Source organism: Plasmodium cynomolgi, chromosome 9, assembly GCF_000321355.1.
Source record: "Plasmodium cynomolgi strain B DNA, chromosome 9, whole genome shotgun sequence".
NCBI lineage: Eukaryota > Apicomplexa > Aconoidasida > Haemosporida > Plasmodiidae > Plasmodium > Plasmodium cynomolgi.
Genome location: NC_020402.1, coordinates 1,908,721 through 1,927,895, shown reverse-complemented (window position 1 = coordinate 1,927,895; position 19,175 = coordinate 1,908,721). Strand labels below are relative to the sequence as shown.

General features: G+C 39.1%; 2 protein-coding genes across 2 annotated transcripts in view; one reads left to right on the top strand and one right to left on the bottom strand.

Moving 5' to 3' along the window:
* Positions 1 to 8,030: 8,030 nt before the first annotated feature.
* PCYB_095240 (sporozoite asparagine-rich protein) lies at positions 8,031 to 18,225 on the top strand (the record flags this gene model as incomplete). Its single annotated transcript, XM_004222639.1, has 4 exons — positions 8,031 to 9,927; positions 10,504 to 17,429; positions 17,719 to 17,790; positions 17,908 to 18,225. 2 exons carry the CDS (start codon positions 8,031 to 8,033, stop codon positions 17,427 to 17,429), a joined length of 8,823 nt encoding a protein of 2,940 aa, XP_004222687.1. The 3' UTR covers positions 17,719 to 17,790; positions 17,908 to 18,225.
* An 806-nt stretch (positions 18,226 to 19,031) lies between these two features.
* The window catches only part of PCYB_095230 (hypothetical protein), a gene marked incomplete at its 3' end in the record, with an annotated part of 2,098 nt that continues 1,954 nt past the window's right edge, over positions 19,032 to 19,175 (bottom strand). The window contains exon 7 of the mRNA XM_004222638.1: positions 19,032 to 19,141. Coding sequence (XP_004222686.1) covers positions 19,032 to 19,141 — 110 coding nt within the window. The remainder of the gene's footprint in view (positions 19,142 to 19,175) is intronic.

Genomic DNA, 19,175 nt, shown 5'->3' with positions numbered 1-19,175 from the left:
ATTGCGTTTTTCCTTTTAGTAAACAAGAGGCCCATTTATTGTGAACAAGAAACGGGGCACAAAAATGTGAGCGGGCGCTTGAAACAGTTCGAATAAGAGCGCACACAAAAAAAAATAAACAATTGAGCAAGCAAATGGGTAATCAAATGGGTAAACAAATGGGTAAGCAAATGGGTGAACAAATAGGTAAGCAAATAAACAAACGAACGAACAAACAAATGAACAAATAAATCAACAAATGACCAAACGAGAGAAGCGAAATCACACGCAACCACTCTAAATGAACATAACTTGAATTGTGCAAAAAAAAAAAAAAAAAGAGATACTTTCATTTCCCAGTTGTAATCATACACATTTTAAAACAATTTTATTGCGAGTTTCTCTTTTTTTCTGTTACCATCCTGAACATTTTTAAGCATATGGGTAGAAATTGCTTTAAGCCATGCGTCACTCCTTTGCACACTTGCACACTATATGTGCAATGATGAGAAACATCTTCGCGCAGCACAGCGTGCAAACCCGAAATGGGGAACACAGACATAAGTGCTGTAGCTACTAACTGCCAGTTCGCAATGCACCCCTATAATGCTAATCACAATGATGTCCGCAAAAATGTGCAAAAAATGTGTTTAACAAATGAAAGGCATAATCTCAGGGCTATCTCAAAAAAAAAAAAAAAACGAAACGTAAAATAGTAAAACAGACGTGTACGTACAATAGTGTAGTTGCTCAATTTGCCAATAATGAGAAAAATATAAAAAACAAAATTGCGCATTTCTTTTAGTAAAATATTTGCACAAATATATGCCTTTTTGCTAGATGTGAGGAAAAACGCTTAAGGTCGGAGCTAAAGAACGGCAAATGGTACAACAAAAAAAGGAGACACTCTCATTAACCAACATTGAAGAAGCTAATTTCACACCTCCACATGCTTCCTATTACCTAATTTGGAAAAACTCAAAATGGATAAAATAAATGCGGCACTCCATCCGCAAATAGGGACTATGAATAATTAAAAGCATTTTTTTTCTTTTTATCCCAACCTTGGACAAAAAATAGGTAATTTTAATATCGAAAAAAATAACAAGCCTGCAAATTAGTGCAAAAAAAAAAAAAAAAAAAATTGAAGAAAAGCAGTCTAAAGGTGAGTAGCAGAGGTGATAAAATGAAATAACGAGCCAAATAATGACCACTTAAACATTTCTGAATTTTGCCTAAGTCCAACACCATGAATATCTTCAATCATGTCCAACCACTTGCAAAAATGTTCCATCTTAGTGCAAGACAAAAAGGAGGGATAGGGGTACATTTAAAGTTTCCACTCCCTGCACACATTTAATCAGCATTTGTTCTGCGCCTACTGCGAAGTGGCGGAGTTAAATGCGCAACACGTAATTTAGCAGTTTTTCTTACCCTATATTTACACCCACTTATGGGACATTACACACAGTTTTTCCACCAGGTGGCTGATTATTTTGCATTATATGTTCATATACAAGAGTGCAAAGCTACATGTACAGGTAGGGGTATCACAAAAAGGTATTTTTGGTGAAGCCGCTCTTCAATGCATTCATTTGTAGGGCAAAATTGTAAATCCCTATTTCACATCGTTTTCTTCTTTCCGAAAATTTGAACTCTGAATTCCTACCCATTTTTGCTTTACGTTCCGTCATTTTTTTTAAGGTACAAAAGGGGAGGATCAAAATGCGCGTAAATATTTTCCCCAAGTAACGACATTCGCACATTTAAATGTTCCTTAATGCCAAACGGCAAATAATTCCCCATCGAGCAAAGAGAAAAACGACGTATGCAAATGGGTATAAGTAATCATACGACGGGCAAATGGGAAAGCCCTTCTACCATTTAAGTTCGGCATTTTGCCGTTTTGCAAACTTTTCGCGCCCTCCAAAAAAAAGAAAATATGGAAACGAACAAATGAACACATACATGTACATAAAAATAATGTTCCTCAATTCACCTCGCACACGTAGGTGACACTTTTTTTTCTCTTTTTTCTCTTTTTTCTTTTTTCTTTTTTTCTTTTTTCTTCTTTTTCTTTTTTCCTTTAATTTTACATTTCCCAAATGAATGGTAGCCCAATTGAGACGAAAATTACCCATCCCTTCACACAAAAACAAGGGCGCATTACAATGCAAAAATGGACACATATATAATGCCACACATATGTGTATTTATGTGTACGCATAACTTCGAGACATCGTGAGGAGGTACTGTCCTTTTTCACACAACAAACAAATTCTGCATTGGGGACAGCCCTGCTAACGGGTACACAAAAACAATCTATAAAAATAAAGCTAACGTGATAGAGGCAATACCTGCGCATATGCATTTGTGTTCCCCTCCCACCTTCGCCAATTTTCACAAATCTTACAAGTGATATTTACGAATTTAGGCACAAAAGAAAAAGATAAAAAAAAGGGTCAATCCAACACATCAGCAAAATGGAAAAAAGCATGTAGGAAAAAAAACAACAACAACCAATTTAGCATAAGTAGAAAATGCGCACACCCGCGCTAAGGCGCGGCAGGAAAAAATGCATATACATATATATATATATGTATATATACTGGCACAATTAAACGGCAATTTTTTTTGCAAAAATGCGTGAGTAAATTTTCCCCAGATTGAAGCGCGACATTATCAATTCTTTAAAGACATTAGTTAACAAAAATTTGAAGGGCACCGTCTTCAACTGCGACAGTAAGAAGGAAATTACTGACAACCTTTCGAATCTCATAAAGGATCATTTAAAAAGTAAAAAAAAAAACAAAACAAAGCAGAGCAAAACAAAACAAAACAAAGCAAAACAAAGCAAAACAAATGAAAAAATAGCCAACACACACAACTCCCCCCCCAACACACCTTCCAATAAATGACGCTTCATCAACCGCGCACTAACTACACAGACTTAACCTCAAACAAATATAAAATTGTTGTTGAAATTCTTCTTAACGAAAGCAAAGAGCAAGGGATAAAGTAAATAAAAAATGGCATAAAAAAAAAAAAATCTACATATCCGTTTACCATGTAGTAACACCTTTCTGATTTCCTCCGATAGTGCACAGCACATACAAATGCTGTATTACCCAGTTAAGACTCAATAATATGCAGCAATTTTTTTAAAACATATTCTTTCCCCTTACTTTACCATCTCGTAAAAGTGTTTCTACTAGGCTTTTTTTCGACAAACAGTCAGATTTTTTTTTTAAGGAAAGCATCAACACCGTAATGATTAAAAAAAAAAAATGCAGACTCATGTACATATGCCCACATATGTACATATATGCACATGCAGCGAAGTTCTTCAAAGAGCGAAACAATACACAAGCATGTAGAACAAACATTAAGGCACATACAAGAAAATAAAATGTGTATCCTTTCTTCCGAGCTCTCCGCACGTTTCTGCAAATGTGCCGTTTGCACCCAGTAAAGCGAGTTTTCCCCACATCTTATTCATGCCCTTGTGCATATTTTTTTTTATAACACGTTGTAGGATACCTTTCACTGTTTTGTGGTGGTTTACTTAATTCATGTGTAGAACACAATCAGAAATTGTAACCACAAAAGGAGAGTCAAAGATTTTCGCGTGAACATGCGGAGTGAAGGGGCCACTACTACGAGAAGTTTATCTGAATAAGTCTTTTCTACATTGCACTATGTGCGTCAGCAAAAGAGGTAACACATTTTTTGCATATACGTATATGCATATGAAATGGATATGACATAATTTTTCCAAAAAAAAAAAAGAAAAAAATATATCCTTTTTTAAAAGGCATAAATTTTTTTTTTTCCGTTACAAAATGAAATAGTTACGATAAAATTTTTTAAAAAAATTATGTAAAATAAGTGTTCGCTTACAATTTCGATATACGACATCGTATATATGTACATGTGCATTTGGACTTTGTCAAAAACACGCAAAATATGCGCTTGTAGGCCCATCTTACACGGCTTCGCAAAATAAATAAGTTTTTCGCCTTTGTTCGAGCAGTATAAACTGCGAGGTCACTTACACACGATATATTACGTGTAAACAAACATACCATAAAAAAAAAGGAGAAAAAAAAACAAATTATGAAAAAAATTGATCACAAAAAAAAATAAAATAAATGCCGCATCGCTCTTTTCTGTTTAGCCTTCCCATACAGCAAATTTTTAAATGGCATTTTTCTTCCCGCTTGAACAGTTCTAGCAGCACAAATGGAGCATTATGCGTTTTCCCCATTTAAATGTACCCCTTTTGCATATAAACTTCTAATATTTGACCCATTCCACGGCATTGTGCACGAAAAAATAAAGCAAAAATAGATAAACCCTGTTAAGTAAAACATTTATAAAAAATGCACCATTTATGTGTAAGGTATGTATGGGGAAAAATCAATCCACACATTCGGCCAATGTTTCATGTTCCGCTTAAAACATATACAAGGCGGAAAAAACTTTAAACGTGCTGCTTCAATTTGAAGAAAATGCATGTCAAAAGTGCAACAAAATATTATAATATATTTTCGATTTTTAATTTCCAAAATAAGAAAAGAAAACCGTTGGTTCACTAACTTTGCGTATTCGTGCAACAGCAAGTTAAGCAACCCTGAGGCATTTTCCCTATCGTTAAAAAAAAAAATCCACAAAAAAAAAAATACTTAAAATGATTATAAAACATCCACGAATGGGTTAATAAATATATAAAAACATATTTTGCACTACAGGGAAAGACATTATAAATGCAGCAGTTAAGCAATATGAAATGTGCACCAAGTTGCTAATTTTTCCTTTTCATTCATTTGGTGTCATTCACTCATTGACGCCATAGATCTCACATGTGCAATAGGAAAAATTAAGAATTGTCATTATGCAAACACCCACTCCTTTGACAGGTCTACCATTTACACTTTTTTTTTTTTGGGGGGTGGGACGAAAAGGCCATCACTTCAAAGATGGTTCACTCCGCATGCCCCTCCATGTGAGCCCCACAGCGTGGTTTCTCAACACGGTTAAACAGGTACATATAATGTGCGTTCATATGTGCGTTCAAATGTGCATTCATATGTGCGCTTATATGTGCGTTTAAACATGTGTTTATACATACGTTTATATACGCGTTTATATATGCGTTCGTATGTGCGTTTATATATGCGTTTATATATGCGCACATATACACATGTGCATATGCAAATGTACACAATCAGCGCACATTCACGTCCCCACTTGCGCATACCCTGATTTTCTCACTGCGTGGTGCAGCCCATCAACAAAACTGCGAAGCATGAAAAATGTACAAAAAAGAGGAAGCAATATTTTTTAACTCTAACTCTGTTCAGGTGAGAGAAAAACACTGGAAAAGCTAATCACGTATGCGCAAAAAACGGGCGTTGCACGGAAACGGTTTAAGCTTCTTGAGTACATATCAAGATGTTGCACAGATATAATAATTAGCAGGGCTGAAAGAACAACACAGAAAAAAAATTAATTTGTGGATTCTTTTGCATGTAGTATTATTCGCCCGGTCAATGCATATAAATACATATTTATACATTTAAATATTTATATATAAATTTATATATATTCATATATGCTTAAAAGCGTTTAAAAATATACACGCGAGAGCCTCAAGGGAAGGGAATTTAAAAATGGTCACAAACGACAACACCAAAAAAAAAAAAAATTTATATATGAACAAATATATATAAACGCGCGTAATCGCAGTTATACATTTTTTTCACATAAATTTTTATACAAATAAGTAAAAATATTTTTTTTCTTCATTGCTGTAAAATTTTTCCGAACGATGATGAATTATTTTATCTTCATTTATCGAAAAAAATTTAGTGGTCTCATTTTTACATGCAACAAAAAAAAATATATATATATTTTTTTTTTTATAGCTATATGATAGATTAAACCTAAATGTATTTTTTAGCAATAATCTTAGTGCACCTACATACCTTAATGTTTTATCTTTTTTATGATTTTTTATTTTTTTTTCAATAAAAAATGCATTTTTAACATTTTGGAAATGAGAAATTAAAAACATACGACGAAAAAAATAAAGCTACAGGAGAAAGCTCTCGCATATGCAATATCAGTGGGTACATATTTTTGCTTCGAAACGACGCACGTTTGTACGCTCAAATATGTAAGTGAATGCTTAACCACATCCTAACTGCAACATAAACGCGTAAAATATGCCGCAGTACAAAGAACAAATACATAAACGGGTGAAAAAGGGTTTTTCTTTTTTTTTTTTCCTTTTCATCATAGTGAAAGGGAATAAATGTATGTGTTTAAAAAGTGTGCATACATATCAGCATGAACGTACATATGTATGCATAAACACACGCTTTTACGTATGTGGAAAGCCACGTGAATGAACAAGTTTATGTAAATGCAAGCACAATCTGAATATGTAAACGTATATTGTGTAAAATTAAAGTAAACGTTTATGTAGCATCCTGTTTTTTTATTTTTTTTGCGTCACCTTCACACAAGTGTTTTTTAAGTTCAAACGGCATACTTAATTTGGTGTTAAGCATATCGTTCGACTGTGCTTCTTTTTATTCCTTCCATGTAGCTTTGTTAATATAAGAAAAAAAAAAAAAAAAAAAAAAAAATAGCCAAAAGTTGAGTATGCCTATGTGTAAATAATGCATGTACACGATCATTTGCAAAAGTGCTAGCGGTTATTTTGCAAATTTCTGCTTAGTTACATTTTCGTGCATTCTATCATGGTTCTGCTTCCCCGTATTTATTTGCATTTAATCACATTTAATTAAATATTAACGAAAGAAAAACCGTTGTCGCGGTATCCCATGCACGCACACACCGTTGCAGAACCTGCATCCCACAAAAATATTGTGGCGCAGGTGTAAAACGGCTGCATATTTGTTCACCTTTCATTTTAAAAAAATTCCTGCGCGTTCGTCAATATTTTGTTGTCATTCCTCGTTATTTGCCATTTTCATTTCTTGATGTTTCTCGCAATTTTTTTCTGTTTCTTCGTACCATCGCGCGTTTTATTTCTTTTTTTCCACACCCATAGTGAATACCCCGTAAAAAAGAGGGCACCTTTCAGATCGTGAAACGATACACCATTTTTGCATGGGTAATTTCCTAACAACGATCACCAAAAATAGGAATGACCACACTACCCGCATGAGTGTTTGAGAATAATTAAGGAAAACCAAAAAGAGCGAAAAAAGAAAAGAAAGGAAAAGAAAAGGAAAGGAAAGAAAAAGAAAAGCTAAATATCTGTACCTGAACATGTTCGAAGGGTAAAAATTAAGCCCACACAGTTCCTTCACGTTGCGCATATGCATACCTACACATAAAACACGCGCACCTTCACGTGTACACATTTATGCCTGCAAATGCGTCAACTAACAAAACAAACAAGGTGTCTAAAATGAATAAGCCACCACCATCCCTAGGAACGCTCATTCACTTTTTAACCTACCCATGTTTCATCCCCTTGATCTATAAGAACAAATCGTGTAATGTGCTTTGCAGCAGAGATAGACACCCATAGATCAGCTGTAGGTTTGATAGGTACACCTAATATGCACCTCCAATCGATTCAGCATTTATAAGTAGATCTACACATACGCGCGAGGGGGAGATATATGTGCCCTCGTGAAATTTTCTTGCTACCTCGTGAAAGTTTCGTGCGTCCTCGTAAAAGTTCCGCGCACCCTCGTGAAAGTTCCGCGCACCCTCGTGAAGGCTCTCTGAACCGCAGAAATGTCTGCGTAACCAGCGCAGCATAGTACAACAGAATGGTATGTGCCCCCCCTCCACAAATGCCCTCCTTCTGCGCACATATCCATTTCGCCGTACACTTTCATCTTGCACATTTGTGCAAGACCCACTTTTTCAGTCCTCCCCTTCGCTTCCCCCACCCCCCCTTCTTTTTTTTTTTTAAATAAAAAATGAGAAAAGGGAAACCGAGGCATGTGCCAATGTTTCTACGAGGGGAAAATAAAAAAATATTTTTTACATTTTTTTCATATTTTATGTCAAAAAATGAGTTAGATATCATCTTTGAGCATTACGATATCGGATTAATTGTTCTCACCAAAATTCACAACATAAGAAAAAAATATGAAGATGAAAAAAATAGCATGCAGAAGGATGACAATAAGCTGGACAGAGAAGATGCGGAGGCTTTTGAACAAAAAGTCAGAGACTTTTTTCTGAACTATAAGATGGACCCTCCACATGGCCAAAATGATGACACAGAAAATGGGAACAATAATGGCCATAAACACGATGGAAGGAATGTCATAAATGACCAAACGGATAGGGAGAACTCGAACAAATCAGGCGTTAGGGAGAGTGATTCCTTTCGATCCACTGAAAAGACGGATGGGACAAAGCGCGAAGGCGATAATAACGAGCTTCACAGTGTGGCGGAAAGAGCGCCTCAAAAAGTTGGCCAGAGGAATAACCACAGCGTTGCGCAGAATGCCACACAGAGTGCCGCCCCAAAAGAAGATTTTAATCGAACAGCAGAGACCAATCCCCACGAAATAACTTTCAACGAAGTTACCAACAAAAGTACGTTAAAATCAGAAGGAACCACTGACAGTCATGAAATGTGCCGAAGAAAAATAAAATTAAAGGTGGAAGAATACCATGGTGAAAATGAGTCCAGAGTAAGAGAGCACCAGGAACAGATAGATAACACCAGCACTAGCGGTCACAACGCATTGAGCTCAAATGAGAATCCTTCCCTTAAGCTGAAAATTTTAAATAATGCCAGCCATAACCTGATAGAAACAAAAAAAAGAAATGCACAAGTAATAGAAAAGCTTGTCAAAATAGAGGCAAGTTGTGAAGAGAAAGATAAGGGCCAAATGAAGACAGGTCAAATACGCCAGAATATGCACGCTCAGCAGCGCCTACAGGAGGAAAAACAAACACGAGGATCTAAAAACGCAGAGAGGAGAAAGGAAAGGATAGGGGGGAAACAAAGTGTGGCGGTAGAAGTGAAAAGGGAAATTGTGCGAAATGAAGCGGACGTGGGTGGAGGTAGCAAAAATGGTGAAGACCCAAATGGTGAAGACCCAAATGGTGAAGACCCAAATGGTGAAGACCCAAACGGGGAAAACCCAAATGGCGCGAGCAAGCATCACACGGGCGAGAAGATAAAACCCAGGAGAGAGCCGGATGAAACCATTTTCCCCGCACGAAAGAAAAACGAAACTTACAAAAAATTCAGCAAAAGATTCAACAGAAAAAAAATAAACGAGTTTGTAGACTACCCAGACGAGCACTGCTTTTACATCACGGATTTGTGCAAAAAGGGAACCATGCTATCGCTCAAGAGGAACCAATTAACCAACCAGCATAGAGATAAATATAAATTTTCCCTTTACCCGAAATTTACAAGCCCTCTAGGCACTAACCAATACCTCCCATTTAGTAGGGAAGTACAGCCTTTAAACAATATGCGCATGAAACTCAACTTATTTAAGCAGCTAAATGAAAAAACCCTCACCCAAGGCACCATTAATGAATTAGGTAACTCACAGAATAGTAAAGAAAAAAGATCATCTAATTCATGTGACGCATTTAACGAATACGACATTTTACAAAGCTGCTACCAAGTAGATGAAAATCACATGTCTAACCACACTTACACCCTAGATAACGTCGAAAATGTAGTTTATAATACGTGTGACTGTTCAACCTTCATGAATTTACAAAATATTGTTTGCGACTTGAACGAGGTGGGCATCCCAGCTGGCGGGAGAAATGCAGTCAACCAGAGCGAGACACGTGTCTTCAGCTTTAACAGCACGAAGGGGGATAACGCTAAAGGAGTTGTCGAAAAGAAGGACGAAGGACACAGAAGGGACGCCCCCGTCAAGGGAAGCTATGATCAGCGTGCCGCAACAAATAATAGAAGTGATCAGCGTGCTGCAACCGAGGACAGTGGTGATCATCGCACCACCGCCAAAAGCAGAAGCGATTCATGTAAAAAATTAAAAAACGAACAACACGATTTCCAGAATAAAAACCGACGACAAGGGGGGGGGAATATCGCAAAAGGGAAATCCACGTATGTGGAGAAACAAGGAGAAGCAACAGAACATATCACCCCAATGAACCATTTAATCGATCTCGTAAAACGCGAACCGACACTCCCCACGACCGATCGTCACCACAAAATGTACGACGAGGGAGATTGTATTTTATGCGCAATTGATCCCAATGGTGTGGAAACCCCTGACCATATGAATGAACATTTGTTGAATATAAACACTCAGGTGGCGGACAACATCGCGGGCAGTAACAGCTATCCAAATAGTACATACCCACCGAATAGTGCATACCCACCGAATAGTGCATACCCACCAAATAGTGCATACCCACCAAATAGTGCATACCCACCAAATAGTGCATACCCACCAAATAGTGCATACCCACCAAATCCACAATACCCACTAAGTCCACAATACCCAGCATACCCACAATGCGCAGCGTACTCACCATTCGGTTTCAATTCAAATTTTCAAGGATTCCCCATGATAAGCGGCCACCTTAGCAGCAATAACGTAGAGAATTATTTCACGAGCGCGGATGGCACAAATTATAGGATTATAAATATGAGTTTCAACCCAAATAGCAGCATCGCAGCAAATGTCTACAATAACCCTGTGATGAACCCCCCCCATAACAGTACGTACACCATGAGTAGTAACAATTATATCCTTAACAGAAACAGCATAAGTATATTCTCCGATGGGAACATCCTCACGAATAATCCTCTTCCAAACTGCAATTTAAATGTTAGCTGCTTCAAAAATGACTTATTTAATACAAGAAAAAGTTTTTCTCATAATAATTTTTACCACCATTTAAATCCATATTACATTTTCAAGTATAGTAATGATCCGGGCATGACCATCCACAATTATTACAGCAATGGTTACGCCACAATGAACAACCGAAGGAGTAGTTACACTAACGGAAGAATAACCAACAGGGCTCTTTTCTTCGCAGATAGGGAATACATAAACATGTTTGCAAAAAATTACACGAAACGGAGTTTCGTTGATAGGAATCCTTCCAACCAAGATTCTTCATCGCGGATATGTAACCACAACTTCACTCCTTGCATATGTAACCAGAATGATCATTTAAACCACCAGACAAACAACAGAAATAGTTTGTTTCATACCAATCAGTACACTGCCAATCAGATTGAAAGCAATCAGCATAGAGACAAAAAGGAAAGCAACTCTTACAATCTATCAGTAACAAACCGTAATCAAATAATCAACATATCATACAACGATAACGTGAATCTGTTTGGCACATCAGTACCTGGGGAGTGTTTCCTCAACACCAGTCCAATCAACTTGGAGAACCAACCTACCCTTTCTACGAACATTTTAATCAACGTCCAAAATGCACATGGACAACAAGTAAAAAAAATTCAATCGCTGCTAACCGATTCGCCAAGTGCCCAGATTTGCTCATTTAAAGATGCATCATCAACGTTGGATGGACCGGCAAGCCTCCAGGACGTTGCCGTGCATTATCTTAGCGATGAATTACCCGTTAGAAATGAAAGCGGCGATGCAGTCCACGGTGTTGGCAACGGTGCTGGAAACGGTGCAGGAGGAGAGCCCCCCAAAGCAGTTAAACAAGAAATAGGAGACACACACGCAGACGTAGTCCCGGCAGCAGAAAATTTGAGCCCAGACCACCACGTCAAAGGTAAGCATATGATTACACAAGGAGGAAGCCCCAATAATAACGAGGAAGCAACGCAGGTGGACCCAAACAACCACCCGCTTCATACAGAAACAAATTACGCAGATATGCGCACAGCCAATAGCGAGCAAGCGCATCAAAACGAAGGACCAAATTATGCATTGACAAATAAGTCACACAGGGGAGAAAACAAAGAGTCACGAGTTGCGGGGGATCTAATCTGTGTAGAGGAAGTCCGAGCATATTTTCCTCACGAAAATAAAACAATGAGAAGGTATAGCGACACGCCAAATTTGGCAAAGCATGAGAAGGCGGATTTGCACTGTATGGGCATGGGCGAAGTGAGTAGACAAGGAGTCGAATTAGAGGGCGCTCCCAACTACGTCTTTCACCCTGACACTGATCAGGAGCAGCAACAGAGGCAACAGCAGCAACAGCGGCAGCAGCAGCAACAGCAGCATCACTACCACCACCAATCGCAACAATGGAACCTTCCCCACGCGGAGGACCGCCACTTCTCGGTGAACGTGCAACACGAACATCTCAACGAGAAGGGCAACATCTTCTCGTCCGCGTTGAACCAGGGGGCTAACCCCAAGTCGGAAGGCCCCATTATCCCCCTCTACACGTATGAGCAAAACGACGCAGGGAATGAAAAAAAAACACACAGCAGCAACAGCGAAGTAATTATGTACCACCCCTCGTACTATGTGAATTACCTTCCCCATCCGATAAAATGTGAACCTCTTTTTGATGTCCAAAATGTGTATAATCAAGTGAGAGAAGAAAATAAGAATGCGCTAAATTACCATGTTGAGAAAAATAATTACACAGCTCACCTTAACAAGACGGGAGAGGTTCTCCTTGAAAGCACCCCAGAAAGTATAATTGCCTACATGAATGAACCCTCACCATGGCTACAACTACACAAAAAGGAAGAACCTAATGACCGCCTTTTCTTCAACACCAATGAACAAAGAAGCAACAACAATTATGCCCTAAACCATGTAAATTATATCCCATTGCAAAATGGGTACTACAATAAGGAAGACAAATACAGTAGAGTTAAAGACATTAACAAAATGCTCGTTAAAAATAGTGAAAATTACGTTTTAACAAAGCAAGAAATTTATAGGAATGGCACTCATAACACTGTACATTTGCAACCACATGGTATGAATAACATTACACTTTCGATGAAGAATGATGAACTAGTGGATTGTATGATGCACAGAAATGTGAATATGGACATCATAAGGGACGAGCTGAACAACAGTGGCGGTAGTACCCTCAACGGAAGCCTCGGCAAAAACATGCCCAACAGTGCGCTTAACAGAATAGACTCGATCAACGCCGTAAACACCGTCAACAACGTCAACACCGTCAACTACGCCAACACGGTCAACACCGCCAACAACCTCAACACCATCAAAACTGTAAACAACATGAATATCCACACCAACAGCGTTGTAGACAAAAGGATAAACCGAAGTGAATTCCCAGCTGAAAACTTCCACTACCCACGAGGCGACAAGGTAATTGCAAACAACTACTTGATGGATTCCCATTTCAACACGCCACAACAGGTGGAGTATTACGCAGAGGATCATATGATGCCCACAAACTTTCCACACCTGAATGCTCATTATACGCAAAATAAATTTCTCTGTTTGGAGAATAAAGATCATTTTGAACGTGGCAACAAGGAATCAGTGCAGAATACTCAACAGGATAATTGCGACAATAGGATTAACACCAATGTAGAAGATCTAAGCATAGTCGATCCCTATAGTTTGATGGAAACGAAGAACCATGTTCAGCATACTTATATGCCCTACCATTCTAACTACTACAATGAAGAGCTGAACCCAAATTCCTCCTTCTATGGCGACAATGTAGACAACATGAACCCATTTAACGATGATGAGCTAAATGTTTCATACAACAACTGTTACTTAACCCGGTACAATATGGATAATAATTACGATGACCCAAATGAACGCAACATGTATGAGCAGGGCCTGTTTAACCAATTTAAAAGTATCCAGGGGAAAAACTCCTTCCCCTTTTACAACCCATTAAGTGCGTATGCAGAAGGGACCGTTGCCAAATACGGGTTCGACTGCAGATATGTAAACGAGAGCACGAACATTAATGCGTACAACAATGAGTACACCAACGATCACACCAACGAGTACACCAACGAGCACACCAACGAGTACACCAACGAGCTCACCAACGAGCATACCAATACCCACACGAGCATCATCGTGCACAGCGGAAGCGCGCGACGCGTGGGGGAAAACTCCGACGACCCTAGCCGCAACCCGGGCGCCTTCGACCAGCAGGATGAAGCGAAAACTTATGGGGAAAATAACAACGCTAGTGCAGGAAGAAGCATCCGAAACGGAAACAATATCTCCAACAGCAACAATAATGAGGGCGGAACGATCATCCAAATACCCACCTTTTTCAACCACGCGACGAACAATCTATATAGCCAAGCCAACATGGAAACCGCACAAAACCTGAGCGAAAACGACCTAGCATATTCCCAAACGCCAGGAAGTGACAGCTTTAACAAAATAAATGAAAAATATCAGCCATCACAGATAGACACAAGTAACAACCTATACGGCAGTATCGAAAGAGACATTACTAAAAACAATTCCCCATGCGACTTCTTGCAGAGCGAAAATAATGACCATTACGAAATGACTGCCAGTTTAACACCTAGAGAATCACCCAACTGTTACATTAATGCTATCAATAACAAAAGACACATGATCAGCTTCAATTCGAATGCCACCGCTGAAATGGGGAGTTTTAACAACAGCGCAGATGTGTTCAATGTGCACACGACAGACGACATAACAAATATTTTTTCCAACAACGTAGAACAGGTCAAATGGGACCACTTCTTAGATCAGACCAATTCTACGTACCATGATCCCACCATGTACAGTTTTCATCACAATTTTAGTGGCCAAAACAGTGTAGAATGTAGAATCCATATGCAGAATCTACCACCTTATAACAATTTGGCTAGCTTAAATGACATCCTCCCAAGCAGTCTCACTAACTCTGTAAGTAACTACACTAACGGGATGACCAACCAAAGGAACACAAACAGTTGTTACACAAATAACGTGACCAACTACAACCAGTGTAGTACTTGTAAAAGCATACCAGCAACAAATTTGAGCCTAGCAAAAATGCAAAATGGAAGTATAGAAAAAGACAGCTTCCCCAGTAATGCCCTCCGTTTTAGTAACCGCAGATATGCCCACACGAGTGATGATAACAGGACGGATAAACGATTAAACCAGTTGTGCGGCGACCCAATGAGTGAAGATAGCGTTGCCATCGTAAAACAGGAAAATGAGTTTTCCACGGATAGAGGTAGAAATGGAGATGAACAAAATGACGCACAGGTGTGTGGCCCTCAAAACGGCGCAGGCCAATACGGTCCACAACATAACCCCCTCCAACAGATCATAAGCCATTTCAACCCATATAATGACAGCTACAACGTTATGCATCCCGTAAATTATCGCCCTAATTTTCTCAATGGAGAAAATTATCTTCCATATGTAGCTCCCCACAATTTTAACCTAATGAACGGTCATGACAAAAACAGCTCCACGGGTTCTAAGAACCCATTTTTGTGCATAAAAAAAGGACCCACGTCTGAACAAGCCAACAATACCATTACGTACGATATGACTAACGAAGTGAACCCCCTCGTAAGCACTGCAATAAAGAGCGATTACAACACCAACTATTATAATCCACACACCGGAGTGGAAGTAAAAAAGGAAATATTCTCAAACGATTTAGAAGACAATACACCTTTTGATAGTTATCAAAATTGGTACCATCTAACATTTTATCCAAATGGAGATAAACGAAACATCCCACTGAATCACAACCATCATGTAGATTCTTCTAACCTTCGTATGTTCAACTCGTGTCAGAACACGTACGATGCCACATCAAATGAGCTCCTAAATTACAAACACCAACCGTATAATAATATAAACAACTTAAATGCACTAGGCAACAATTTGATGAATGTCATTGGGTTAAACAAGATGTATAAACTTAGAGACAATCTATACGGCATGCCAAATTTGAGAGAGCAGAAAGGGAAAAATGGAACACCCTCAAGTTATCCGGTCAACGGAGGGCTTAGCAACACAGAAGGGAATAACCCGATTGCCTCAACATGTATGAACGATCTAAACAAATTGATCACTCCTAAAGAGGAGAGGACGGAAAATGTAAATTCCTTGCTTCCCTGCACAAGTAGCAGTAACAACCCAAACGGAACCGACAAGTTAAGCTCCTTTTTTGGTAACACGCTTGTCAGTAGAAACTCCCTGAATAATAAGAACCGCTTCTTGCAGCAGCAAAGTGCCTTGTGCAACATTTTAGGAAATGGAGGCAGTCTTCTCGGTAGAGAAATTGTGGACTACGATCCGATGAGCCTGAATTCCTTGACAAATAATAATTATAATGCCTACATGTATTTGTTTTATTTATATAAACAAATCGAGAACAGAAATCACATCAACAGTAAAAATGTAGCAGATGGCACAAATGATGGCAGTGGAAGCGTGTATGTCCGTAGAGACTTAATGGATCTGAACAAAGTGCACAGCCTGTTGTGTAATAGTAGCATACCCGATGGCACGAACGCGGGATGCGAAAAGTACGCTAATGACGGACCCCGAAACAGCCAGAAAATCCGCACCCAACAAACAGGTGAAATATACCCCAAAGATGCATTCCAAAATGTTCCGCCACAAAATACAAACCAAGACAACATAAACCATTACAGAGAAACACAAAACTCAGTAAACGACAGACCTTTGGATGTAGACTCAGGCAGAAATATGAGCAACGAAATAAACAGGTACATCGAAAATTATCAAAACCAACTAAACTGCATTAGCAACCTTAAAGATAACCTACTCAGTTGTAATGCATATAACGTAGGTGTTCTCAATAAAAATTATCCACCAAATTACCCTTTACATTTATTAACCTGCAACACGTTAAGCGGCACCCCCCTGAGTAACAACCCCCTGAGTGGCACCCCTGTAAGTAACAACCCCCTAAGTAGCAACCCCCTAAGTAACAATTCGCTTTGCCTAAATGTATTAAACAGTGTTCACCCATCCCAGCATAGCAATTATAGTACGCACCATTTGAGTGAAAAGAATAAGCTCCTATTAAATGATGACAGTAAAGACCACATAGGCAGTAACATTAACCTCGCTTCGAACCAATTGAAGAATATCCTCCACAGTGCCGGTAGAACCCCCAATGCTGGCGGCCCCTTCCCCATTCCACTCATAAATTATTACAATCTGCAGTTGTTACTCAACTACCTGAGGGAAAAACAGGCCTACAATTCGATGAACCAAGACGCTGCACAGATTGCCACTGATATGAACGGCAAAAAGGACGATGTCGGCGATGTGATTGCCAAAACGAACGAGATCGCGAACAGCAACGTGAATGATCACGACGGTAAGAACAACGATGATGGCAAAAGCACCCCCAAGGACGGTGCCAAGGATTCTGGGAAAACGAATGCCAAAGGGGGGAATTCCAAAAATCCGAGGAAGCACAGCTATTCTATATCCTCCGTTGGGTTCAGCAACAGAAGCAAGAGGTAAGTGCAGTGAGCCCATTCGCTGCTAATCCATATGTGCAGGTGTATGTATATGTGTGTATGTTAATCCCCATGCCAAGTGCCAGCACAGCGCGCTAACCCTTTTATGGGGGAACCCACCCTAACACACAACCTTCACCCCGCGCAGATGGACCATTTGCCCCTCTTACGTCTGCTGCAACAGCGCCCTTTGCAGATTCAAACTCACGTGCAATTTCAAGTTTTTGCAATTCAACCAAGATTATAATACGTTTAACACTCCATGTGCAGTATACAACTGCTACAAAAATATTATGAACAAACATAATTACTTTACCTCCACGTTGTGTCCACAACAAACTTACCTATCCAAACACTCAGCACAGGTATGCACTGATATTTTTTTTCGCGATAGTTACGTAGCAAAGTACTCACAATAGTGCACACATACATGTGTGAATTTTTATATACTTACATATGCATGCTTGTTTACCCCCCCGCAGGAACACGAAACGATTTTCAACGTGTACTGGCACCTGCTGAACAAGGAAAAGTATCAGTACATACAAAACATTATCCTGTTCCTGGACAGCAATTTATATACGAGAGCCGTGTGGTTACTAAAAAAGGGCTACAGCATGGACGACTTCCAAGTCCAGAAGGCGGAAAGAAAATTGATAAAGTTGATGCTGCTAGTTTTCAAATTTACCCATGATTACAAAAATGACAGTGGTAAGTACGAGCATATAAAGTCCTTCCTGTATTCCCTGAAAAGCAGTCACATCAATTTTGAGCTCATGAATCGCTTCCTCTTCTATTGAGTTCGCCATCGGATATACGCCCTCAAGCATCTACACGCACAGATGTATGTCCATGCCTATGCCTACCTATGTATGTCTGTATATACATTCCTATCTATGTCTATGCCTATTTGTGTGCGCGTGTGCGCCCCCTTTTTACAAATTTGCACACCAGACATGTGCGTCTCCCCAACAGCAACCATCCCCCCCCCCCTTCAAAATATATGTACATATCCTCACGTATGTGCACATTTACCAAGACCTATCCCATGCTTACACAGTGTATGTGCATTTGTGAGAAGTTCACTACGCAAAAGCATACATTCCCTCCTCACTCTTGTAATCCTTTTCCTGCAAAAGCACCCAAAATTTACGTTTGGCAATGCTAAAAGACATAATTAGGCCTTTAAAATTTAGTAGACACTTCAATTACAGATTAAGAGACGCCAATTTTACTCATTCGCCTCTTTCCAAAGGGGGCACATTTTTTCTGCTGATGATTAACACGCAGAACGGGCCCAGAAAAAAAGGGAAACAATTCAATGAAGTAACCATTTTGATCTTTCTTTCAATCATAATTTTTTCTTTTCGCATAAACGGCTTCTTTGCTTTGGGGGATGTCACTTAAGTTAAGCATTGGTGGGTGTAAAACGCACAACGGACAAAGTCAGTCACGAATGAATTAAAACAATACTGCTTAAAGGTTAAAAGAAACAAAAAAATTGAGCAGCTTTCAATGCCGCTTCCATTACCGCTGCTAATGCAACTGTCTATACTGCTATCTCCACCTCCCCACCGCATCAACGCTTAAACGCGCGCTTTCAATTTCACTTAACCAACAAAAAGGTGGCAACAAAAAACTGCAGCAAGCAAATGGGGAAGAAGCAAATCAGCAACCTGTTCTTTTTTATAAACTTTGCCAGTATGAGGATGCAATCTGGTAAAAAAAAAAAAAAAAAAAAAAAACAAAT